Here is a 25,125-nt window from a genome sequence, read left to right as displayed (position 1 = left end):
TTTTTGTCTGTTTGTTTGGTTTTTTTTGTTTGTTTTTTGAGACAGGGTTTTTCTCTGTGTAGCCTTACTTATCCTGGACTCACTCTGTAGACCAGGCTGGCTTCGAACTCACAGTGATCTGCTTGCCTCTACCTCCTGAGTACTGGGATTAAAGGCCTGCGAGGCTACAGAAAACAGGCAGTAGACATTCTGAGAGAGAGAAATGAAGGCTGGAGGTTTTGTTTTTTGTTTTTTTGTTTTTTTCCAGACAGGGTTTCTTTGTGTAGCCTTGGTTGTTCTGGACTCACTTTGTAGACCAGGCTGGCTTCGAACTTACTGAGATCTGCTTGCCCCCTGAGTGCTGGGATTAAAGGCGTGCGCCACCACTGCCCGATATGAGACTGGCTAGTTTAAAAAGGATCAGAGCAAAGGAAACAAAGGTGGAGGTTTGGGGACAGATGGTGGCAGGTGTGTTAGACACTAAAGTTATGACGCAGCAGGAGTCTATGTAAGCAAGCTGTACCAGGTGGGGATAGTAAAACAAATACACAGGGCTGGGGAGATGACTCAGCAGCCCTGGATGCTCCTGAGAAGGATCTGGGTTCAGTTCCCAGTACCCACATAGCAGCTCACAAACAGCAGTGACTTTAGTTCTAGGGGATCTGATGCCATTTTCTGGCTCCTCTGGGTACTGCATGCAGGTGTACACACGCGCGCACACGCATGCACGCACACATCCCTTTGGGGAAATAGTACAGTGTGGAGCACCAGCTGAGCCCACAGTAGCGCTACAAGAACAAACAGCTTTGCACCCCACGCATGCCTGGTGCCATTGGAGGCCTGAAGTTGGAGCCAGGTCCCCTGGAACTGGAGTTACCACTCCAGAGACCACTCGCTATGAGCCACCATGTGGGGGCTGGGCATCGAAACCGGGTCCTCCGGAAGAGCAGACAATGCTCTTGACCTCAGAGCCCTCTTGCCACTCCTCTAATCTATCTTATCTTATCTTTCATTTTGAAAACCAAAACAAAACCCGAAAGAAGTCAATGGTTTTCTTGTGTGGGTTATTTCGAAGAAAACGGCAAGGAAGTGGTTTTGAAGAAGCAGCCCAGTTGCACACCTTTGATGCCAGCACTCAGGAGGCAGAGGCAGGTTTGAGGTCAGCCTGGAATGCAGATCGAGTTCTAGGTTACTACATAACACAAGCTAGTCTTGAACTCAGGATTTTCCTGCCTCAGCTTCCCCAGTGAGGCACCACTCCCGGCTCCTTCCTTCTTTGTGGGGCTAGCTGGGGAAGGCTGAGCTGGACTAGTGACTCAGTAGGACACAGACCTTACAGATCTCCCAGTGTCTCTGTGGCCATTGGGACCCGGTTTGCCTGCGGCTTGTCAGTAAATGATTTACCAGTGTGCCACGATGAGTTTTTAGGGTACCATGCTAACGCTGCACCCTCATTAGCCTCCAGGAAACGATTATTTCCATTTCAGGATTCAGAGAAGATGTGTATTGAAATCATCTCCTTGGCCTTCTGCCCTGAGGCTGAAGTCATGTCGGATGAGAGTATCCAGCAGGTCTATGTGGAGTATAAATTCTTTGATCTGCCTCTGTCAGAGACAGAGACTCCAATGTCCCTGAGGAAACCGAGGGCAGGCGAGGAAATCCACTTCCACTTTTGCAAGGGTGAGCGCTCCTGCGTGGTGACTGGGCAGAGGGGGCAAGCGGACACTGAGTTTGGATCAGATGTGCTCTGGGTTTCTAATGGAAGTAAAGCCAACCATCTCCTCTAGTTATTATATGTCCCCATGAAGTACATGCACATGGTGTAAAAATATCAAGTAATCTTAAAAAACAGATTGTAATTAAGCAGTCATGTGTTCTAGTCTCTTTACAAATCACTCTGTCCCTACACCATGATTAAACTCTTCGTAAAGGCTTTTTAACTTTTCAGCTATTTTACAAATTTACTCATATATTTAAATAATGTTTCCATTGTAGTTCTGTGATTTACTCATTGTAGATATTCCTATCTTGGATAATTTTTTTTTTTTTTTGAGATAGGGTTTCGCAGTGTAGCTCTGGCTATCCTAGAACTCAGTCTGTAGACCAGGCTGGCCTTGACCTCACAAAGAACCACCTACCTGCCTCTGCCTCCGGAGTGCTGGGATTAAAGGTGTGTGCCACCACTGTTTGGCTGTGTAGATAACTTTAGTTATTTTCTTTTAAGAATTTCAGATTTATGGGGGCTGGAGAGATGGCTCAGAGGGTAAGAACACTGTCTGATCTTCCGAAGGTCCCAAGTTCAATTCCAAGTAACCACATGGTACCTCACAACCACCTATGATGAATTCTAGTTTTCTCTTCTGGGGTGCAGGCACGTATGCAGGCAAAATGCTATATAAATAAATCTTGAAAAAAAAAAAGAGTCTTAGATTTATTTTTATTTCACACACATGGGCATTTTTCTACAAGCCATGTGTGTACACCATCACACAACACACATGCAGTGCCTGCAGAGGCCAGAGGGGTTGGATCTTCTTGGAAATACAGAGAGAACTTCTAGAAAAGCAGCCACTGCTCTTAGCCTCTGAGCCATCTCTACAGCTCCAGTTTTAGCTATTCTTTCTTTTTTGAGACGGGCTCTTACTATGTAGTCCTGGCTGTTCTGGAACTCACAATGTAGAGCAGGCTAGCCTTGAACTCACAGCTATCTGCTTGGCTTTGCCTCACTATTGTTGGGATTTAAAGGCTTGCACCATAACCAGCTCAATTTTAGCTGTTTTCAACCAAACCTTATGAGCAGGGAGGCAGCCTGTAGGGCCAGCTTTGCCGCTGTCTACCTGGTGTTGGATGCATCAGTCACGAGAGCCCTGTATACAAATAGCAACAGTAGCTTTTTCTCTGTTATCTTGGATGTCCTGGACTCGCTTTGTAGACCAGCCTAGCCTCAGACTCACAGTGATCCAACTACCTCTGCCTCCCGAGTGCTGGGATTGAACCTCTTGTGCACTAGGCCTACATTGTAACACCAAGCCACAGCCTTACCTGTCTCCTGTGCTTTCCTTCCACCTTTCCTGCAGTGATAGACCTGGACCCAGTGAGCCAACATGGCCGAAGGCAGTTTTTGTTTGCCATGCTGCATGCTCAAGACCCTGATGTGGGACGGTAAGCCTCTACTTTTCTTTTTTCTTTTTTTTTGGGGGGGGGGTTTCAAGACAGGGTCTCTTTGTGTTAGTCATGGCTGTCTTGGACTCGCTTTGTAGACCCGGCTGGCCTCGAACTCACAGCGCTCCGCCTGCCTCTGCCTCCCGAGTGCTGGGATTAAAGGCATGCGCCACCACATCCGGCCTTAAGCCTCTACTTTTCAAACTGACAGTGCAGATATTCAGATGGGACTTAGAAAGTTTGAGTTTAGCTGTGTGCTTACTCTAGTATTTCAATACCTACACTTTCCGCTGGATCTCCTGTCTACTTGATTCATGTGTCTGACTGCCTAACCAGTTACTTCAGACTTTGTTCATGCTTCACCTGAGTCAGGGATCGATGTGTGGACGGCAACAAGGACTCGAATCCTAACAGTTGTCCTACATGGGGCAGACAGAACATCTGGACATTGTAAGGTTACTTAGCTAATTTCTCACATATACAGAAGTATTGCAGGCATACCAATACCATCCATTGTGATATCAATCTTAACACTTGTATTAAACAAGTACTTTAATAATCTTATGTGTGGGGCTGGAGAACTGGTTGTCTTTCCAGAGGGTTTGATTTACAACACTTACACAGCAGCTCAAAACCATAACCCCAGTTCCAGGGGATCCAACATCCTCTTCCAGCCTCTGCAGGCAAACAGGCACGCATGTGGTATGCAGTAAAACATACAATTTTATACACCTTTTATTTGTGTATGGGTGTTTGCTTGCCTGCATATATGGTTTTCTATTTTTCCTCCCCTCTGGCTTTTTTTTTTGTTTGTTTGTTTTCCTAAGACAGGGTTTCTCTGGGTAGCCTTGGCTGTCCTCGAACTCACAGTGATCCACAAGCCTCTGCCTCCCAAGTACTGGGATTAAAGGCGTGCGCCACCACGCCCGGCATACCCCTCTGGCTTTTAAAACACCTTGCTTTCCTTTATTCTCTAGCAGAGGCAGTCCTCTTCTAAGTCAGTTTCCTGACTGTGGTACAGTAGACAGCACCTCGTCAGAGCTTGTTTTGAATCCCAGCTCCCACTTCACACTTTGTGGTTTCTTCAGTTGCTTGAACGCTCTTGTAAGAGGGACACAGATTACCAGCAGCACTTGATCTGGTCTCTAGCCCATAATGCCAGTAGCCTGGCTTTCTGTGGACCTGGGAACCGAGTCTTCAGCCCTGTTCTTGCTGTCTCATCACACTTAGCAGCATTTGGCTTTCAGAGAGTAATGTAGGAGCCAAGGAGAGGTGGCACATACCTGCAATCGTAATGCCTGGGAGCTGGAGGCAGGCCTGTCTCAGCTAGCTATGTAGTGAGTTGCAGGTCAGCGTGGGCTACGCTCAAAAAGGGCAAGAGAGACTAATAGTTAAAAGTGCTTGCTTCTTGGGCTGGAGAGATGGCTCCGCTCTTCCAAAGGTCCTGAGTTCAATTCCTGGCAACTACAAGGTGGCTCACAACCATCTATACTGGGATCTGATGCCCTCTTCTGATGAACAGGTGTACACACAGGTAGGGCACCCCCATACAAAATAAGTACATCTTTAAAAAAAAAAGTGCTTGCTTCCAAGTCACATGACTTGAATTCAACCCCCCCAGGACTGAAGTAGAGAACCAACTCCCAAAAATTGTTCTATGACCTCTGTGGGTGCTAGCCCTTCCCAAAACTGATTGCTGACGTTTAGCACTTATTGCCTTAGAGGAAGAGAGAGGCAGATTCAGGGAAAATACTATTTATGGTTACTTTTTCAAAAGAATTTGTGTTTTGGTTTTTTGAGATAGGGTTTCTTTGTGTAGCCTTGGCTGTCCTAGACTTGCTTGTAGACCAGGCTGGCTTCAAACTCACAGTGATCCACCTGCCTCTGTCTCCTGAGTGCTGGGATTAAACCCTGTCTGGCTGATTTTTTTTTTTTTTACTGTATGTGTACCGGTGTTTAGCTTCCATGTATGTCTATGTACTACGTGGAGTGTCCAGAAACAGATCTGCTGGGTCTGGAGTTAGAGACGGTTGTGAACCATCAGGTGGGGGCTGGGAGACAAACCCAGGTCTTGTAGAAGAGTAGCTAGTACTCTTAATCCCTCAGCCACCTCTCCAAACTCCATGATTACTTTGAAAGGGGTGGGTGGTAGTGTCTCTCACTATGTAGCTCTGGCTGTCCTGGAACTCCCTATGCAGACCAGGCTGGACTTGAACTCAAGATACGCCTGCCTTTACCTCCTATTGAGACTATGGGTGTGCATAATTTTCAAAGGTATTTTAGTCTGAAAATGTTAGGACCTAAGTTATCAGTGCTGAGCTGAATGGATTTTTCTTTTCAGTTTAAAGTTTACAGTGGTAAGTGAGCCTCTGGATGAAGAAAAGAAAGACTGTCAAGATGTGGGCTACGCATATCTTGAACTGTGGCAGATACTTCAATCTGGAAGAGATATCCTAGAGCAAGAACTAGAGAGTGAGTGATAAAATCCGTTTCTTTGTTATTTCGGGGCAGGGTTTCTCTGTGTAGCCTTGGCTGTCCTGGACTCACTTTGTAGACCAGGCCGGCCTCGAACTCACAGAGATCCACCTGCCTCTGCCTCCCGAGTGCTGGGATTAGCCACTGCCTGGCTTAAAATTTTCTATTTCTTAGTTCCGTTTACTCATGAGTAACTTTTGCTAGCATGCGAAGGTGATGGGCAAATGCTCTGGAAGTCTTCCCCAGGGCTGCATGTATTTCATTCTGGAACACGTCTAGGTTTCTCTAGATTCAATGCCCAGAAGTGGAGAAAAAGTTACATTTTAAAAAACATGTATGTATGTGTACACACATGTAGGAGTCAGTGCCTTGTCTTCCATTATGTAGGGTCTGGGGACTGAAGTCAAGCTTGCTAGCAAGTGTCTTCACCCACTGAGCCATCTGACTATCCTTAAAACTCCTTTTTAATTCTTCTCTGTTCTGGCTTACATGCTCTCCTTTTGTCTCCAAAGCACCTTAGCCTTTTCTTCATGTGTGTACATCAAGCTGTGTTAGTCTCTTTCCTACAAAAAGAGGCACATGACAACCCCAGGCACTAAAGGAACATATTGTCTGGGTGGAGACAGGCACACACCTTCAATCCCACAACTAGGGAGGCAGAGGCAGGCTCTCTGGGAGTCCGCGGACGCCAGCCTGGCCCACACAGTGAGTTACAGGCCAGAGTGAGACTGTCACAAACAAACGTGTGTAAACAGAACATTGCTTGTCCCTTCTTTGCAGTTGTGAGCCCCGGAAACCAGGCCGTCCAAATTGGAAGGCTGAAGGTGTCCGTCAGAGCTGCCGCCGCCCTGCACAGCATTTACAAGGAGATGACTGAAGATCTGTTTTCATGAAAATAAGCTCTACTCCAATCTACGCGGAGGGAATGACAGTCAAAGTGTCTTATAAAGTAACTTGCTATGCCATGAATCTGCTCTCCTGTGCTATCTGCTGTCTGTTTCTCATACTAATGATGAGGCTTACACCTATCAGTGAACTTTTGTGGTACTAGTTGAACAGGGCATTTTCTTCTAACACCTTGAACACTTTAGTAGGCAAGACTTCTTGATGTCAGAAATTGCAAAGAAATAGTCATAAAACAAGTTTACAAAAAACAAAACAAAAAAAATCCCAGTTTATTTATCTTTTAGTTCTTCCAAAATTCAAAATATCAAGTCCTACTGCTAAGGGGAGGAAACAAACAAACATAAAATCTGAGAAGCCCCTTCTCTTAAAGTCACAGGACAGAGGCGGCAAAGTGGGGCAGGCGGGTGCAGAGACCCTGCAGGGGAGGACGGTAAGATAACGTCCCCAGGACTTCAAAGCTGATCATCAGGACCGACAACACAGGACACAGCAGCAGAGACCAGCCTCGTAGGTGTGGCTTCTCCCCGCTTTTCTTCTTAAGATATTCTAGGCCACCACAGGACTCACTCTTTCAGATCTGTGTTGACTCCTTTAAGCCTCCATCTAGATTTCACCTGGAGTCTATGAGGCATGACCATTCTTCCGTAGATGAATCAGAAGGGACAGTGCTAACTCTGCCTTCTAGCACTGTACCACAGAAGGACTTGTAAGGAGAGAAAAACCCAGCCACGGAGTGTCAGTGCTTACGTCTTCCAAGGCCGCAGAAACGCCCCACAATGTGCACGAGGCAAGACACCAGGAAAGCTTAAGACCAGGCACCAATCCACTCTGCCCTTAGCTCAGCTGCATACATCACCACCATCAGTAAAGCCCAAGAACCTTGAGAACTTCAGATCTGGAACTTAAAGGGTGGGGGCTGGGGTGGGGGAACACGACTGCGCCCGAAGCCAGAGCCATGCTTGTACAGTGGTAGCTCAGGCTTGTGATCCCAGCATTTGGAAGGCAGAGCAAGAGGACCTCAAGTGTGAGGCCGGTCTTGTCTACAGTGACTTGGTCAGCCATGTCTGCACAGAGAGACTGTCTCAAAAAGCCAGGAAAAATAAAAAGTAAAGAAAGAATCATAGTAGAAATAGTTAATGGTCAGCTTATACCTCTGTCTTGGTAATTCAGCTTTGAGACAGCGAAGATAGGTTGTCAGAAGAACAGAACAATTATCAGCAGTGGGAGAGCCTTCTGCCCTTCAACACTGCCTCCCCTTGCCAGCATCTGAATGGGGCCACTGGCACATGTCCTGGTGGGCCTGGAATTCCCCGAGTAGCTTGGTCCGCACAAATGGCCCCTAAACCCATAAACACAAACGGCAAAACTTCAATGAAACCAAAAGGAAAAACAGTTTCTATGTCACGTCATTTTTAGGAGTTGTCTGCAGAGAGAACGGAGCAAAGGACCCAAGGTTCATATTACTTTCTCTTCTTCTTGGGGGGTGCAGAGCTGTGTCTGGAACCTCGGTTAGAGCCACGGCCTGAACTATGTACAGATGCCTTCCTCTTCCGGCTCATACTTCGACTCTGTTCTTCTTCTTCCTCATAACGGCTTTCGCGGTCCGCTAAGCAGAAAGCACAGTGATTAACTTAAGATACCTACTACTAGCCAGGCATGGTGGCACACGCCTGTGTTCCCAACACTCTGGAGGCAGAGGCAGGTGGATCGCTGTGAGCTCGAGGCCAGCCTGGTCTACAAAGTGAGTCTAGACAGCCAAGGCTACACAGAAGAGACCCAGTCTAGAAAATGAAAAAGATACCTACTATTAATGGATAGTATGAATCTTCAACTAGTCAGTTGCTAGTTGTTTGACTTAAGACAAGTACTTAATCTTTCTGAGCCTGAGCTTATTTATGAGAATCAAAAGGCTACCTGCCCAAATCACTTGTCACAATGCCAGGGACACAACAGCTAACACATTCATTTTAATTTTTAATTTCTATTTTGGGTTTGGCTTTAGAGTAATGACACCAACTATACAATATTCTTAACTGTAGCATTCTATGGAGAATCACACTTCTGTGTATATCAAAGGCTTGAAGAGATGGAATCAAGCCAACTTACAGCCTACGGGCACATTCTAGATCTCTTCCTTTGGTCAAGCTCTACCTGTGAGTTTGTGTGTGTGTGTGTGTGTGTGTGTTGGGGCACACAGGGCAGAGGGTGAAATCAACTGTCTCCCACAGCTGCTCTCCACCTCATGAGACAGGGTCCAGGCCTGAACTTGGCAGGCACTGATGTGGCTAGACTGGCCATCCAGTATCCGCAAGGACCCTCACACTGTTGCCTCTCCAGCACTGGAATTGCAGGCATGCAGCTCTGTGCCCAGTTCTTATGTAGGCTCTAGCGATCCAAACTCATCTCCCCAACCTCCTGCCCAAAAAAGTTTAGTGTTCTTTTCTGGTTCTCATTAGCTTGTAACATTAACATCTCAAAGAACTATTAGAAATTTCACACATAAATACATGAATAAGGGCCCGGGGGTCCCGCTCAAACTAAGGCACCAACCAAGGACAATACAGGCGGTAAACTTTAAACCCCTACCCAGATCTAGACAATGGACAGAACACTCTCCACAGTAGAGTGGAGAGTGGGATATTACTTTCTCCCATACTCTGGTGCCTCACCTTTGACCATGTCCCCTGGAGGGGGAGACCTGGTGGCACTCAGAGGAAGGACAGCAGGTTACCAAGAAGAGACTTGATACCCTATGAGCATATACAGGGGGAGGTAATCCCCCTCAGGAACAGTCATAGGGGAGGGGAATAAGGGGAAAATGGGAGGGAGGGAAGAATGGGAGGATACAAGGGATGGGATAACCATTGAGATGTAACAAGAATAAATTAATAAAAAAAAACATGAATAAATGAGTCATTCAAAATACCACTTTTTCAAACTACCTTTTCGAGCTTCTTCTTCTAGCTCGTCCCAGTCCTTCCCACTTTCTTCTTCACTGCCCAGAGACTCCTTGGAATAGTCTGGAAAAAGATTGCACAGTAATCACGCAGAGACTCAACAGAATGTCGCGTGTTTCTCTTTTTAGAAAGCAGTCTCTAGGGGTGAGACTACATTAGCAAGCCATAGTGTTTTCTCCTTCAGAATTACTGTTATGTGTGCAGGCACAGCGAGGAGAGCAGGGAGGCGGGAGGGTGTTGATGGCCGTCTCCTTTTCCTTACTCCCTTCAGTGAGCAGGCCTGGGGCTCCTGACCCTGCCAGTGCCTAGTGCTGTGACAGGAGTGTGGCTGGCTTTTTACACACACGCAGGGAATCTGTTACACACACTGAGCCATCTCTCCAGCCCACAGACACGCGCTAACCTGACTCTTCGGCTTCTGATGAGTAGTCTTCATCACTGTCCTCCTCTTCCTCTTCATAGTCCTCCTCGGAAGGATTAAAGGTCTCATCTTCAATTTCAGACTCAGAATCTCCGTCCTCAGCTTCACTGCCCTGATGAAGTACAGACAGCAGACTGCTTTTCTCATATTCATCTTATTATCAAAGTAACTCAATGTACTCGGAACAGCAGCATTTCATATATAAAAACCAAACTAAGGAAGTGGACCAACCAAGAGATAAAGGGCTCGTCTTAACATGATGCTGTCAGGCATTTACTAGATGGTGGAACAGCCTTTTCGTTTCTGTCTGTGGAAATCAATGACAGAAACACACTTTGATTTAGTGTGATATGCTCAGATGGGAGCTCTATTAAAAACAAGCTTTTAATTTAACTTTTTTTTTGAGACAGGGTCTCACTGTGGCTGGTCTTGGACTCATGAGATCTGCTTGCCTCTGCCTCCTGAGTGATATGATGAAACTAAAGGTGTGTATCACTGTGCTTGGTGACTTTATTTTTTAAGGTTCATTTCTCTAAAAATTTTTATTTTATATGCACTGATGTTTTACCTACACATGTCTGTGTGAGCTGCCAGTGGGTGCTGTGAATTGAAGCCAGGTCCTCTGGAAGAGCAATCAATGCTCTTAACTGCTGAGCCATCCTTCTAGCCCCTAAAGGCTCCTTTCTTTTTACTTCATGTGTATGGGTGTTTTGCCTGTGTATGTCTGTGTACCCGGTGTGGCAGTGCTGTGGTAGATAGAAGGGGGCTTCACATCCTCTGGAACTGAGGTCCTCTGGAGGATTAGGCAGTACTCTCATCTGCTGGGTCATCTCTTCAGCTTTGGGAGGACTGCTTTAAATTTTTTAAAAAAATTATTATTATGTATATAGTGCTCTGCCTGCATGTACACCTGCAGGCGAAAAGAGGGCACCAGATCTCATTATAGATGGTTGTGAGCTGCCATGTGGTTGCTGGGAACTGAACTCAGGGCCTCTGGAAGAGCAATCAGTGCTCTTAACCTCTGAGCCATCTGTCTCTCCATCCCGGGAGGACTGCTTTCCTTAAAAGTACGTTTTGTAATAAGCCTCAATCCTATTACCTTGCAACACTAAGAAACTGAGTAATGTGGGTGGTGACTACTAATACACAGTGAATTCATTATTTACCTGTAAAGCTAACCTTAAGAAACAATAATCCCAAATTGTGTTTCCCCCGCAAGCTGTGTTTTTAGGTCACACCTGTGCTGGTCAGGTCCTTTACATACTACACGTCGATGACATTCTTTAAGTACCTAAATGACATTAGGCAACACTGCATCCTAAATAAAAACCCCACACTCACGCACCTCCCCATCAGGTTCCAGGAAAGACCAGCCACCTTGTTCAAAGAAGCCCTCAGGGTCATCAACAATGGTCTTCATGATTTTAGTCCAGTTGAGGGACTGAACGCCTTCTGTGTACTTTAGGTCACAGGAACTAAAATGACATTAGCAAACGTGAGTCAAGCTTCTGTGTTTCCTGCAATGTAAACTGTCATTATGACCATTAGCGGGCATTGGGCATGCCCCAATGGCTGCTATCTGCATTCATTCTCAGAGCACCGACCCTCATGGGAGAGAAGCATTCCAACCAACACAAGCTTTGTCCTTCAAACAGTTCCAGGTTCATCCTCTCCCCCTCTTCAGCACCAATGGTTTTGTTCTTGTCTTTGTATGACTCACCCCGGCTCCCTTAGTCCTCACACCACCTTAACTGATAACCAGTGCTGAGGTTCTCTTCATTCCTTTACCTCTAATGAAGACACTGGCCCTGCCCATCAACAGTCCTCTGCTTTCCTATCTTGCTTATTTGATAAAGACTCTATCTGAAATCAGAGGCATCTCTTTCTAAGTATGTAAAATGTCTTCAATTTATAAGGCGCTTAAACGACTTACTAACCTGTGCTGTGGATTATTAAGTTAGAGTGAAGGAGAAAAGGAGGGTGAAGAGAGACGACTCGGCAGTTATGAGCTCTTGCAGAGGACCAATTACACACATGGCGGCTCACAGCCACCTGCAACTCCAGGTCCAGGGTATCTGACTTCCTCTTTTAAGGTCCACGGACACCAGGCACACATTTACAATCATGCAGGTAAAACACTCATAAAATTAAATACATCTTAAAAAAAAAAAAAAAAAAAAAAAAGAAAGAAAGAAAGAGCAAAAGCCAGGCCGGATGGCGCATGCCTGTAATCCCAGCACTTGGGGAGATAAAGGCAGGCAGATTTCTGTGAATTTGAGGCCAGCCTGGTCTACAAAGCAAGTCTAGAATAGCCAAGGCTACACAGAGAAACACTTTATTGAAGAAGAAGGAAGAGAAGAAGGTGAAGAAGAAAAGGGAAACAGGAAAAGTGACTACAGTGAAGATAAAATAAATCATTAGCCTTGGCTGTGCTGGAACTCTCTTTGTAGACCCTCCTGGTCTGAAACTCGGAGATCTGCCCGCCTCTGCCTCCCTAGGGCTGGTATTAAAGGTATGTGCCACCACACCCAGATCAATAATTTCTAAATTAAATAAAATTCAATAATTTTGAAGCCACACGTGGCGGTGTATGCCTTTAATCCCAGCACTCGTGAGGCAGAGGTAGGTGGATCTCTGTGAGTTTGAGGCCAGCCTGGTCTACAAATTGAGTCCAGGTCAGCCAAGGCTATACAGAGAAACCCTGTCTTGAAAACCAAAACCAAAAAAAACAAAAAACACAAAAAACAAAAAACCAACCCCCCCAAAAAATAACAACCCAAAACCAAAAACAAACAAAAAACAAAACCAACTCCCCTCAAAAGAAACCACAAACAAAACATAAATTCCTTCTAAAATTTCTCCTCTAAGAAATTGTGAGGAATAGTTTTATAAATTAAGTAATTTATACATATATTTAGTAATTAACCTCTTCTGCAAGAGTTCCTAACTGTTGAACCATTTCTCTAAACCCTCCTTTTCTTAGTATTGAGATAAGCATGGACTACAGTCCTTTCCATATTGAAACAACTCAAAGGCCAAATGGAAGAACAGTTTCTAGACAAATGATGAAAAGAGAGAGAGTGTATTCCAGTTCTTTGGGGGAAAACAAACAGGGTTCTGTTTTAAATCTGCCTCAGTTCTACTTGGGGCACTCAAGGCAGAACACAGGAAATCAAGAGTCACACTAGATTGCTTTCATACCCGACACCACCCTGATCTCTCCACCCCGACATTCCTTTTCTGTTTCCTTTGCTAGCCAGGCTTTAGGAGTCGCTGTAGTTTTAAGCCCCTAAGGGCTGGGAATGCCATTCCCTCATCTGACTAGATGACTTCAGCCTCCTGGGCCTGCTACTGCTTCTCCCATCCCCCTTTCTAAACACACTGCCCTATTCTTTTTCTGTCAACATAGTATTAGTCACTAGTGTTGCTGAGATTTTCCCATCTTTCTATTTGCACCCAAGGTTGTGAATGCATCAGCTATCTACAGTACTCTAAGTAACCCTTTACTACCTAAACTAGTAACTTGGCACTTAAAAGCATACTTTCATTGTAAATTACCCTTTGATAGTGATTAATTTTGCAGACAATATTCTAATACCAAGGTTCAGACTGGGGATCATGCTGGGATCCTGGCTGCTAGACTAGCTGGGGAAAACAAGACTGCAACCCTACAAAAGTCTACACTCTCTCTGAAACAATAAGGGTAGTCCTAAAAAAGAAAAACCAAACCAATGAATGACCTCATAGGCAAAAGTACAAGTGATATAAAAAGCAGGGCAACATTACTCCTCCCAAATCAGCCTGTATGATGCCCTGTAGTGAGTGACTAGGTGAAACTTCCAGAACGCAGAAAGCAAAAACCACACAAACCAATTCCAGGAGAACACCATAGCTGAAGGAAAGAAGAATGTAAGCCATGAAAGAGGAATTCCAGAGAAACACTGAGGAAAGAAACCCAAACTGAAGTCAAATACCAGAAGGAAATCATGAGACTGAAGACAAAATAAACACATCCTTGAAGCCACAGAAAACATATTAGGATAATACATTAAGACAGGAATGGGAAAATGCCAAACATTACAAAGACAGCGGTAGCACTCGCCTTTATTTTATTGTTAATTTTTTAAAATATTTATTTATTATAATACAGTGCCTGCCTGCATGTACACCCAGAGGCCAGAATAGGGCACCAGATTTCACTGTGGATGGTTGTGAGCCACCATGTGGTTGCTGGGAATTGAATTCGTGACCTCTGGAAGAGTAGTCAGTGCTCTTAACCGCTGAGCCATCTCTCCAGCCCCAGCACTTTAATCCCAGCACTTGGGAGGCAGAGGTAGGCAGATCTCTGAGTTCAAGGCTAAACTGGTCTAAAGAGCAAGTCAGGCTACTCAGAGAAGCCCTGTCTCAAAAACCTAAAAAAGAAACAAATAAATATAAAACACTCAAGTAAATGAAACTAGCTTTCACCTTAGGCCATGGTCAAACTGGCTGTGACTCCAAGGCCACAGTGCTAGTGAACACTGACACAACTTACTCGAAGCTACAACTGCCCACATTTCGGCACCAGGCCAAGGTGCTAAAACTGGTAGCTTCAAATAGCTCACCGTTAAGGATGCTATGTGGATGTGGTTTTATATCAAAGATTATAGGCAAACGTGGCATCGTTGGCTGTGATGTTTGAAGACCCATTTTGTTTGTTTGTGTATGTATTTATTTAATGTGTATGAGTGCTTTATCTACACGTACACCTGCATGTCAGAAGAGGGCATCAGGTCACATTATAGATGTTTGTGAGCCACCATGTGGCATTCAAAGAAAGGAGGAAGCTGCTGTTCCCCACGTTGTTGCTGGTTCATCCTTCTGCTGTGTTTGCTATTGCTCGTTTGCTGGACTGCTGGGCACCCTGACAACTAAGATTAGTATTGCCCCAAAGAATCCAACGACCCTCATCAGCAGGATGTAGTAAAGTGACCCACAGCCCTTTCCCCCACTAGCCTTCCTTCTCTCCTACCTGGTACTGGGATGTTGGAAGGGACAATGGGTGGAGAAGGGAGGTAGAGTTATAAGAACTAAAATAAAATAGGTAAAACAAAGATGCCTACACACATGGGTACTGTAAGCATAGTCCCAGGGAGTTAGATGCCATCCATCTTCTGGCCTCCATGGGCACAAGACACGCAAACAGTGCATAGACAAAACACCCACACATACAAACAAGTAAAATAAAAAGGAGAAAATACAAAGAGCCCAAAACATAACAAGAAATCAAACAAAACCAACCCTAACTGGGCTCATGAGCGGACAGGAGGCTGCAGCTGCAGCTCAGTCAGTAGTGCTTGCCTGGCATGCAGAGGCCTGGTTTGCTCTCCAGCACTGCATAAACTGTGAGGGCACACAGCGGCAACCCCAGCACTCAGGAGGCAGAGGCAGGCTAGAAGTTCAAGTTATCCTTGGTGCTACATAGTGAGCTGAGGCCAGCCTTGGCTTCATGAGACTCAACAAAATCTTAGATGACGCAGCAGGCAAGGGCAACTGCCACCAGGCCTGATGACCTGGGTTTGATCCCTTGAACCCACAAGGTAGAACGAAAGAATTGACTCCGAATGTGAGCTGTGGCACGATGCTGCGTGTCCTGTTCCCAACAAATAACATTTCAGGCTGGAAGTATGACGCAGAGGTTAAGAGTGCTTACTGCTCTTGTAGAGGACCTGGGCTCAGGGCCCAATAGCTATCTCTTTTCTGGCATCCATGGCTTCTTGTACACACGGCAAACAGATTCACAAAAGAGAGAAATATATATTGCTGATGAAAATATGAAAAATGTTCAGCTTCACTGGCCAGAGAAATTAAGATAAAACCCACAATGATTATTTCATCTTATTCTAGTCAGAGTATAAATCACAACGGAAAGCCCCCCCCCCCCCCAAAAAAAAAACCCCAAATGACTGTGGCTGTGGACAAGAGAATCTTTAAACAAACAAGAGAGTGCAACTTTAGTGGTAACCAGTGTGAAGGTTTCTCAAGACTAGATCTGCCTCCCTATCCACCTACAGCACTCCAAGTCAACACATCAGTGTTTACTGTAGCACTGTCCACAGTAGCTAAGCTACGGAACAACCCAGTAGTACAAGAATGGACAAGGACTAGGTAATATACATACACTTAAATGCAGCTGGAGACAACATGTAAGAGAACTGAGTCAGTCCCAGAAAATAAGTATTACATGTTTCTCTCATTTGTGGGTCCTAGATTTATATAGCCATATAAAATCATATAGGAATAGGTCAAATTAAAGCAGAACTCAACTGTTTAGGAGAATGAAGGAGATTAAAAGGAAGAGAAAGGGATATATATATAGTGTACACACACACACACGGAAAAAAAACTAAAAGTAAATAAAAAATTAAGGCACAAGATCCTTCCTTATATGTTATATGGGCTAGACCCAAGATCCTGCCTTCTGCCTTCTACACCTCAACCGCCTGAGCAGCTGGGCCCACAGGCACACCATAGCACACCAGACAGCATTTTATAGTACAGGGTAAAGGGGAAGAGGCTGGGAGGCTTGCTTACTTCAGCCACTCCTTGATGGGGTCTAGTGAGGCGACAGGAATGGCATTGATCATTGTGACTTTCTTGCTGTAATCCTTATAGACAATCACCATATCAAAGTTCTTCAGGTGAAACTGGACCCTCTCAAAATGGATCAGCTCCACTTCATCCAATGTCACGACAAAAGGTGGCTGTCAAATCAGGAGCCGCATCATTATCATGGAAATACTTCTCTTTGCACACTTTTCAGAATCTAATCACCACACAGAGGAAATTTTGTTGTTTTTAAAGATACACACGGTGTGATATATTTAAAAACTTTTGTTTTCTTTTTTTGAGGCAGGGTTTCTCTTGTAGTTCTGGCTGTCCTGGACTCTCTTTGTAGACCAGCCTGGCCTCAAACTCATAGTGATCCACCTGCCTCTGCCTCCCAAATACTGGAATTACAGGTGTGCGCCATTGCACCTGGCTCTGAATTTATTTGTGAGTGAAGCACTAAAACTTGTTAGTATAGCTGGGCGTGATGGTGCACGCCTTCAATCCCAGCACTCAGGAGGCAGAGGCAGGCAGATCACTGGGAGTCCAAGGCCAACCTAGTATACAAAGCGTGTCCAGGGCAGCCAAGATAACACAGAGAAATTCTGTCTCAAAAAACTAAAAAACAAAAACAAAACAAACAAAAAAACTTTAAGGAAAAAAAAAAAAAAAAAAAAAAAAAAGAGCTGGAGAGATACCTCAGCAGTTAAGAGCACTGATTGCTCTTCCAGAGGTCATGAATTCAATTCCCAGCAACCACATGGTGGCTCATAACCATCTATAATGTGATCTGCTGCCCTCTTCTGGCAGAGCACTGTACACACAATAAATAAATAAATTAATCAATCAATTAATTAAAAAAAATTCAGGAGCACCTCAGAAAAGACTACAGAGGCTTTAGAAGGACCATTTGTGTCCTGAATTTTAAATCTAAGCTAAGCATCAAAAGATGAAAATCAGAACAGTAACGATCAAATTTCCCCTTCCTCTTCCTAACAATTCTGTTACTAAGAGTAAGCAAGAAGAATATGGGGGGGCACTCAGTAATGCATGTGGCAGACTGTGGGTTCAATCTCTTAGTAGTAGGGTAGCAAGAAAACTGAAAAGGAAAGGACCAGAAAATTAAAAGTAACAGTAAGAGGAGGCAAGAATACGTACCCACTCCGTAGCGTTTACCAGTGCACTACTAGTAGGCTGAAGGAGGCAGGTACTCCTGTAGGGAGCCCCATTAAACCTGAAACAGTAAGATGAACAGTCCAGTCACCATGAGCCTGCTGGTGACACAACAGAGGCATCTTCCCCTCTGCCAAACAGCTCCCAAGGAAGTCACTCATGAAAACCCTTGAGATTTAAAAAAATTTTATATCCAGGAGTACTTCCAGCTACAAAAAAAAAATCTTAAAATTTTTGAGTGGTTATCTTAAAGGTTATCAGTCATAGGAAAAAGAGTGTATGTGGTGCGAAATTACTAGAAGAAACAGCAATCTATGCCCTAAAAGCTAGACACACGAGTCTGCAGGACAAGACAAGAGCAGGAAGAAGTGCATTACCCTAGGTCCCTAAATGGTACTTCGAACTCCAGCTCCTCCTTCGTTAGAGCCTCTACTTTTTCAATGAAATTTTTAAAGGCTGTTTTCAGTTTGTGTCTCATTTCTCGTTCCATCTGTAGAGGAAAAAGAGTATTATCTGCAGTCATCATGTGACTTGTTAATACTATTTCCCTCAAAAAGCTCAAAATTCTTGTGTGGTTTCCCTTCTTAGTGACACTATCTTACTCAAGGCATATGCCATAAACCAACCCTAAGCTGCGCCTAACCCACAGGTCAATACACGGAGCAGCAGTGCCGACACGGAGCATAACTCCATCTCAGCTCACACATAACCCTGCCCCCGTGCTCTGTAAATATGGTTCTGAACTTCTCAGACCTGCTCAGCATAGAGGTCATCGCGGTCATGCATGTGCTGGTGTTTCCCCAAATCCGTAGTGATCTCTCCAACTTCTGTGTAGAACTGTACATCTGTGTGTCGCTTCTTCCCAAACATGATGGCATTCTAATGATAAACCAGAGACAGCAGGACAATTAGCAGATTTAGGCCACTCAGCCTACAAAAAGACAAGCTGCTCAAAGAAGCAAACCCGCTGTTTAAAGACATAAAAACACAGTGTACTCGCACTGACTCAAGAGGTAAGATGTATCAATGACGTGACTGGATCTGAGGCTCACTCCACAGGAGGAAATTCAAATCTGTTACTGAAAACCTAGTGAAAAGCCATGGGGTAGGGAGGTCACAGGCCCTGGTGGGGAAAGCACAGCTGCTGCTTTGCTGAGTGGTTATGATACACCCGTCAGATTACCTTCTAAATAATCGCATTACTCCTTATGGATTAATCCTGCTGTCCGTCATCTGTGGTTGGAGAAGCTACTTTTTGCACTGGGCAGTGTTAACCACAGAAACTTTGACAGGCCAAAGTGCTAAGACTAAGTGGTTGTTGTACGGTCAGGGTTAAATGGACATCCCGTCATTCCTTCCATGCTCAGGGACATTGTAGAGGAAAAGGAAGAAACAACGTAAGAGGAGGAAGATGGGCAGGAAAGTCTTCTGGGAATGACATGACCACTGTACTCTTGACCTCATAGCAGCTGCGACTTCCTGGCAATGCCCTATCATAGAAAGAGAGGTTCTTAGTTGCCAGGGGAGGTGGTGACATTTTCTTCAGTGGTGTAGCCACTTTACAGGAACCAAGATTACTGCAAATAACCTCAACTATATTCCTGTACACAACCCTAACCAAAGTCACTGGGCCACTGTAATTTATAAACTTATTATTGTTATTATTATTTTGTTTTCTTTTCTCGAGACAGGGTTTCTCTGTGTAGCCTTGGCTGTCCTAGACATGCTCTGTAGACCAGGCTGGCCTCGAACTCACAGCCATCTGCCTGCCTTTGCCTTCCGAGTGCTGGGATTAAAGGTGCGTGCCACCATGCCTGGCTATAAACATATTATTAAAACCACTTTAATGATTATGATTTTATACAATAAATGAGGAAAATTAAGGTTTTGCTGAGAGCTCGTAAGGGTGTACCTTGAGGTGAAAGTGCAAGACAATAATCATCTCCCCATCACAGGGCTGGAACAAAGCGTGCTTAATATTATTATACAGAATGTCCACCTTGTCTCCTCGGACAGATGTGAAGCGGAAACCTGCAGCAAAGAGCACAGTCTCAGATCAGGCCAACGGCAGCGCACCTAGCGCTTCAGTGGACTTGACAAGCCACAGAAAACAGCATGCATCCCGCTCTTCTCTCTGGCTCCCTTGTAGGTTGGCTTCTCCCAGCCCTTCCGTAGCCTGCTACAGTGCAGCACAGGCCACACATACCATTGACGTGGGCCTCCAATGAGCCCTGCATTCTCTTCTGAGCGATGTTTGGACGAATGTACAGATCTTTCAGTTTTGGATTACTCCGGTTTAGATTGATCACCAATGAGTCTTGTTTTACAATGCCCTAAAGGTTACAGAACAGTACGTGAATGTGCACGCGTCCTCACAGGAACTTCTGAAGCCCTGCACAAAGGTGCTTTGTCATGCACGGACCCACCTCTTTTTCTTTTTCTTCAGCTTCTCGAGTCTTGTAACGTTTTTGTACTTCTTTTATAATCCGAAAAGCATTTTGAAGATTTAAGGCTGGTACAGTCTGCTCTCCAGGAGCCTTCATATTTGAAGCTCGGTATGTGCTGTAGAAGAAGGAAAATTGGTATAGAAGTTTATTAGGAAATCTGAAGCCGTTATGATAGCTTATAAGTGGATCAATCTTTCGACTGTAATAGCGCGTGTGGATGTGTGGATGTGTGTCTATCTGTGCAGGCCAGGGGTCAATGCTGACTGTTTTTCTTAATCACTCTTGCCTTTTTTTTTTTGGAGATGTTCTCTCCCACATCTAGCTTAGATGGGGTGGGCAGCAGGACCCAGGCTTCCCCTTGTCTTCACTTCCCCAGTGCTGGGAATTGAACTCAGGACCTCTGGAAGAGCAGTCAGTGCTCTTAACCACTGAGCCATCTCTCCAGCCCCAATTCTGTCTTTCTAAGACTATCTTTTTACACGACAATCATATAGTCTAACCTGGCTTTGACCTTGTTATGTTTAAAGGCTGGCCCTGAACTCTTGATCTTCCTGTTGCACTGCCCCCCAAGTGCTACCATGCCCAGATGGGTTAATGTTTTTATAAGAAAAACTACCACAAATAAATAAATAAATAAAATTAAATTAAAAATTAAAAAAAAAGAAAAACTACCACTAAATATGGGAATGGTAGGAAATTTAAAAAAAAATCTAGCTTTTAAAATGGAAACTATCATTAGCTAATTTACTGGAGTAGGGAAATTACACTTTTAGTTTTTCAAATGTGACATAGTATCTCCAAGATTCCATTCCACTCCGTGATGAAACAGAATCCATCGTAGCACACATTTCTTTCTTCCTATGTTTTCAGATAGGTCTCACTATAGATCATGGTTATGTGGAATTTACTGTGTTGCCCAGGATGGCCTTGAACTTGTGAATTTTGCCTCAGATTGCCGCCCCCCCCCAACCTGGTTTTTTGTTACACAGAATCCTAGCTGTCCTGGACTCTTTGTAGATCAGGCTGGCTTTGAACTCACAGAGATCCACCTGCCTGTCTCCCTAGTGCTAGGATTAAAGGCGTGCGCCACCACATTTGCTTTGCCTCAGACTCTTTAATGTAGACTTCAAGGTGTGCTGTACGTCACCACAGTAGGTCCACACATTTTTCACCTGAGGGTTCTATTGTAAAATGTGTACCGTGAATATAAAATAGCCTCACGAAGAGTCTTGATTAGGATCTGTACAAGGTAACCATAAGTAAGTGCCACCAGGCAAGGCCTTGGCGGTTCCTCAGCAACAGATACAGCAAGGAATGAACATCTGAGATTACTGCTCCCCTGGCAAGGACTCTGACAGTTGTTTTCCGGGGACTCACATTTCCTTGACAAAAGTGGCTTCAGGGTTAGGAAAGATGTTGCCCTCGTTCCTGCCTAGAGCACTGCCTGGACAATAGAAGTTGATTCGCAGGTAAGTGTAATCTCCTTCAACGGACATACTTATGTTCTGTTCAAAGGGAGAGAGAAAGGGTAGGCTTGTTACTAGATTATAGGGATGCAAAAAATAAGTTAGCAATTACGAATATGAAGACCTGAGAATGAGGCTCAGTGGCAGAGCATATATCTAGAGCATGCAAGGTCTGGTTCAATTCCTAGCTGCAGGGAAAAAGTCTGGAGTTTGCTGCTGTTGGGACTGAACCTGTGAAACCGAACCAAAATTGAGAGAGACATATCCAGCAGTGGGTTTTTTGGTTTTGTTTTGTTTTGTTTTTTCAAGACAGGGTTTCTCTATGTAGGCCTGGCTGTCCTGGACTTGCTTTGTAGAGCAGGCTGGCCTTGAACTCATAGCGATCCATCTGCCCCTGCCTCCCGAGTGCTGGGATTAAAGGCGTGCGCCACCACTATCCGGCCCAGCAGTGTTTTGTTTTTTTGTTTTTTTTTTTAAAAAACATAATCATTTGACTGTTTTTAAAGAAACACCTACTTATAAAAGTAACTTGTGACAGGAATACAATTTAGGGTTAAATAATGGTTACAAACTCAAAGAAAGACACAGAAATCGCAGAGGCAAGAGAGGTGACTCAGGTGGTAGTTACTGCTGCACAAACACAAGGGCCCACGTCTGGAGCCCTAGCACCCTCATAAAACCCAAGTGAGATGTGTACTTCTATAATCCTAGGGCTAAGGGTGGGCAGACAGCTGACTTCCAGAGCTTGGTGGGCAGCTGCCTTAGCCAATCATCAAGCACAGGGCTCAAGGAAAGATCCTGTCTCAAAAAATAAGGTGGAGAGAGCTATGGAGTTATACACCAGATGACAAGACGGCAAATGCATCTACATGTCCAGGGGCACACACGCAAACACAACCACACATTTTCAAAAGCCAAATGACTGGCAAATTATCTTTCTGGACTCATTTAATTCCTTACAAAGTGAAAACTGGAGGGGAAGAAAAATGACAGCAGCATATGACGGAGGGAGCAGAGAACACGCACACAGAAGTGTGTGTGAAAGTTCACAGTGAAAGAAGAGCAGAGGTTTTTAGGTAGACACACTGGAATCTTACAACCTTGACAGGTGTCACCAGATCAGGGAATACTGGTACCTTGATTGTGGCAATATGGAAGGGTGTGGCAATGCCGAACACAGGCATTATCACGGTTTCATATTTCTTATCTATATAGATCTTCATTTCTCGAATATGTGGTTCCTTAGGCATCAGTGATGGGTTTTTATAGGACACATTGGATTTGCGAGCTCTGGCATTGGGTTGAAAACAAAACAGAAAGACAAGTGAGAAATGTGCGTAGTCATACACCCCTAGCCCATCTCCTGCTCAGTGTGGGCCCCTCCTACTTCTGAATCTGCTGCTCCCCCTTCTGCTCTGTCAGCCTTCTCTTCGCTTCCTCGTTGAGCTGGGCTGCCAGTTCCTTCTGATGTGCTCTTCGCTTCTCTTCTGCAGTCATCTCATTCTAGCCGAGTAAAGAATCAAGTCAGCAGAACACAGGGAGCACACGATGGGACTCTAGTGTCTGTCAGCCTAATGCCCCCATGGTGGGTCGGCACCTTGCTTATGTGGCCCTGACCTGACTTAGTCTGGTGACTGCCACGCCTCAGCCTGCTGAAGGGTGAGATTACAGATGCAGATCAGCTTACCCAGCTACATGGCCAATGTGATTAAAAACTTACCCGTGTTCTTTCAGTAAGTAACGCTGCCCTAGAGCCTCTTCCCAAAAGGTCTTCTGCCTCATCTTTCTCTTCCTCCTCCTCCTCATCATCCTCATTCTGTGGGAATAAGGAGTAATAAAAATACCGTTTACTTTTAAAGAAAGCGATGTTGCTTAACTTCTTCACTGTACATAGATTCCTGTAACAATCACTTACTGCTTTCTCACCTTTAAGAAAATCCCCACGTTCTTTACTTTCTTTTTCACAGACGTAAGAACAGTGGCCGGGCCGTCCTAGAACAAAAGCAGAACTTAGACCTCCAATTTAAAGTCAACTCTTGCTTTCAGCTTACCACATAGCTGGGCAATATCACAAATTTTTTAGATTCTAAAAATCTTTTTTTTTTAAAAAAGATTTATTTATTATTTGTACAGTAAGTATTCTGCTTGCATGTGTGCCTGCAGACCAGAAGAGGGCATTAGATCTCATTATAGATGGTTGTGAGTCAGTCACCATGTGGTTGCTGGGAATTGAACTCAGGACCTTTGGAAGAACAAGACAGTGTTTTTAACCCCGAGCTACCTCTCCAGCCCCTAGATTGTAAAATCTCTAAGAAGAGCAAAGAATTTATTCTCCCAGTTTTGCTTAGGAACTATAATTTGAGCAATGGTTTATATGAAACCCAGCTCTTTACCTAGCTCTGTGGCAACTGTGCTTTTAAAAAGTCTCTTTATTTGTATATGGGAATAACAAGCTGTTTTCTGTATACAGATGCTGTAAAGATCTAAAGATCTGATATATATAGAAGTGTTCGGTTTCTAGTACAAACACCGGGTTGGAGGGATGGCTCGGTGGCCAAGAGTGCACGCACATTGCTACTGCACAGGTGTCGAGACCTGGGCTCAGTTCCCAGCACACACGCTGGGCAACCTACAACTGCTTGCAACTCCAGCTCAGATCAAAGGCCTCTGTGGGCACTCATATATACATATACATACTTGGGGGGAAAAAATCAATTCTGGTGTCAAGGAAATGGTTAGCCACAGGAACAGAGCCCTTGCTAATGAGGAACCCACAAAAAAAAGTTGTGTGTAGTCAAATGTATCTGTAACCCCAGCTCTGAGTGAGACAGGAGGATTCTAGGGAATTGTTTTTAAGCCTTGTCACCAAAACTTCAGTTTCAGATTCAAGGAGAAACACTGCCCCAAAGGAATACATGGAGTGATAAGGACATCGAATGTCCCTTTCTGGTCTGTGTGTATACTTGCACACACATGTACACATGAGAACGTGCACAGAAACACACACATATAAATGAGTAGCGAAAGTCAAGTGTCAATATTTGAGTTAGTTCCTGATTGAAAGCACTCAAGTGTCTGGACCAGAGTCTATTCCTAACTGCCCTCTCAGGTCTGCGCCACGCACTTCCCCACTTAGCAACCATCAACTCAGACACAAGTACTGGAGTCCACAACAGACTTCATGAGCATCAACAGCTTAGGAAGCAGCACACCTCGTCTACAAGCACTGTGTCACCAATGAACAGCGCATAGGTTTTCTCTTCCGGTTTTTTCCCCTCTTTGTTAGTCAGGTCTGAAAATCCTAGGTTGATGCTGAAAACCATCCCTACAATAATAAAACAGAAATCAGTCAGTGGCTACAGAAGGGTGCAGAAAAGTAGGATTCATACAGAAAAGAAATGTCAGGGAACCAGTCAAAAATTATTTTCTTATTGCATGCATATAAAAATTACCTTTCTTTAGCTTGTACTGATTTTTACTATTGATTACTAGAGAGCCTTCACGGAATTCAATTCCCATCCCAAATCTAAAAACAAACAAAGATAAATATA

General features: G+C 44.5%; 2 protein-coding genes across 2 annotated transcripts in view; one reads left to right on the top strand and one right to left on the bottom strand.

Annotated features, from left to right (window-relative positions):
• RPGRIP1 (RPGR interacting protein 1) overlaps positions 1 to 6,585 on the top strand; it is a 49,799-nt gene extending 43,214 nt beyond the window's left edge. Inside the window, exons 22-25 of the mRNA XM_084768082.1 lie at positions 1,467 to 1,659; positions 3,057 to 3,141; positions 5,483 to 5,613; positions 6,397 to 6,585. Coding sequence (XP_084624208.1) covers positions 1,467 to 1,659; positions 3,057 to 3,141; positions 5,483 to 5,613; positions 6,397 to 6,509 — 522 coding nt within the window. The 3' untranslated portion in view covers positions 6,510 to 6,585. The remainder of the gene's footprint in view (positions 1 to 1,466; positions 1,660 to 3,056; positions 3,142 to 5,482; positions 5,614 to 6,396) is intronic.
• A 174-nt stretch (positions 6,586 to 6,759) lies between these two features.
• The window catches only part of SUPT16H (SPT16 homolog, facilitates chromatin remodeling subunit), a 38,822-nt gene continuing 20,456 nt past the window's right edge, over positions 6,760 to 25,125 (bottom strand). Inside the window, exons 9-26 of the mRNA XM_084767339.1 lie at positions 25,027 to 25,100; positions 24,787 to 24,899; positions 23,501 to 23,566; positions 23,295 to 23,390; positions 22,962 to 23,077; positions 22,711 to 22,864; positions 21,486 to 21,613; positions 20,088 to 20,223; positions 19,868 to 19,994; positions 19,574 to 19,692; positions 18,415 to 18,540; positions 18,039 to 18,151; positions 17,647 to 17,722; positions 16,474 to 16,643; positions 11,246 to 11,375; positions 9,883 to 10,012; positions 9,465 to 9,542; positions 6,760 to 8,128 (exon numbers count right to left, since the gene is read on the bottom strand). Of these exons, the coding sequence (XP_084623465.1) occupies positions 7,983 to 8,128; positions 9,465 to 9,542; positions 9,883 to 10,012; positions 11,246 to 11,375; positions 16,474 to 16,643; positions 17,647 to 17,722; positions 18,039 to 18,151; positions 18,415 to 18,540; positions 19,574 to 19,692; positions 19,868 to 19,994; positions 20,088 to 20,223; positions 21,486 to 21,613; positions 22,711 to 22,864; positions 22,962 to 23,077; positions 23,295 to 23,390; positions 23,501 to 23,566; positions 24,787 to 24,899; positions 25,027 to 25,100 (2,098 nt within the window). The 3' untranslated portion in view covers positions 6,760 to 7,982. The remainder of the gene's footprint in view (positions 8,129 to 9,464; positions 9,543 to 9,882; positions 10,013 to 11,245; positions 11,376 to 16,473; positions 16,644 to 17,646; positions 17,723 to 18,038; positions 18,152 to 18,414; positions 18,541 to 19,573; positions 19,693 to 19,867; positions 19,995 to 20,087; positions 20,224 to 21,485; positions 21,614 to 22,710; positions 22,865 to 22,961; positions 23,078 to 23,294; positions 23,391 to 23,500; positions 23,567 to 24,786; positions 24,900 to 25,026; positions 25,101 to 25,125) is intronic.

This window comes from Acomys minous, assembly GCF_964271855.1.
Source record: "Acomys minous genome assembly, chromosome: 18".
Classification (NCBI taxonomy): Eukaryota; Metazoa; Chordata; class Mammalia; order Rodentia; family Muridae; genus Acomys; species Acomys minous.
Note: the sequence above shows the minus strand (reverse complement) of the source record. Positions and strands in the feature narration are given on the sequence as shown.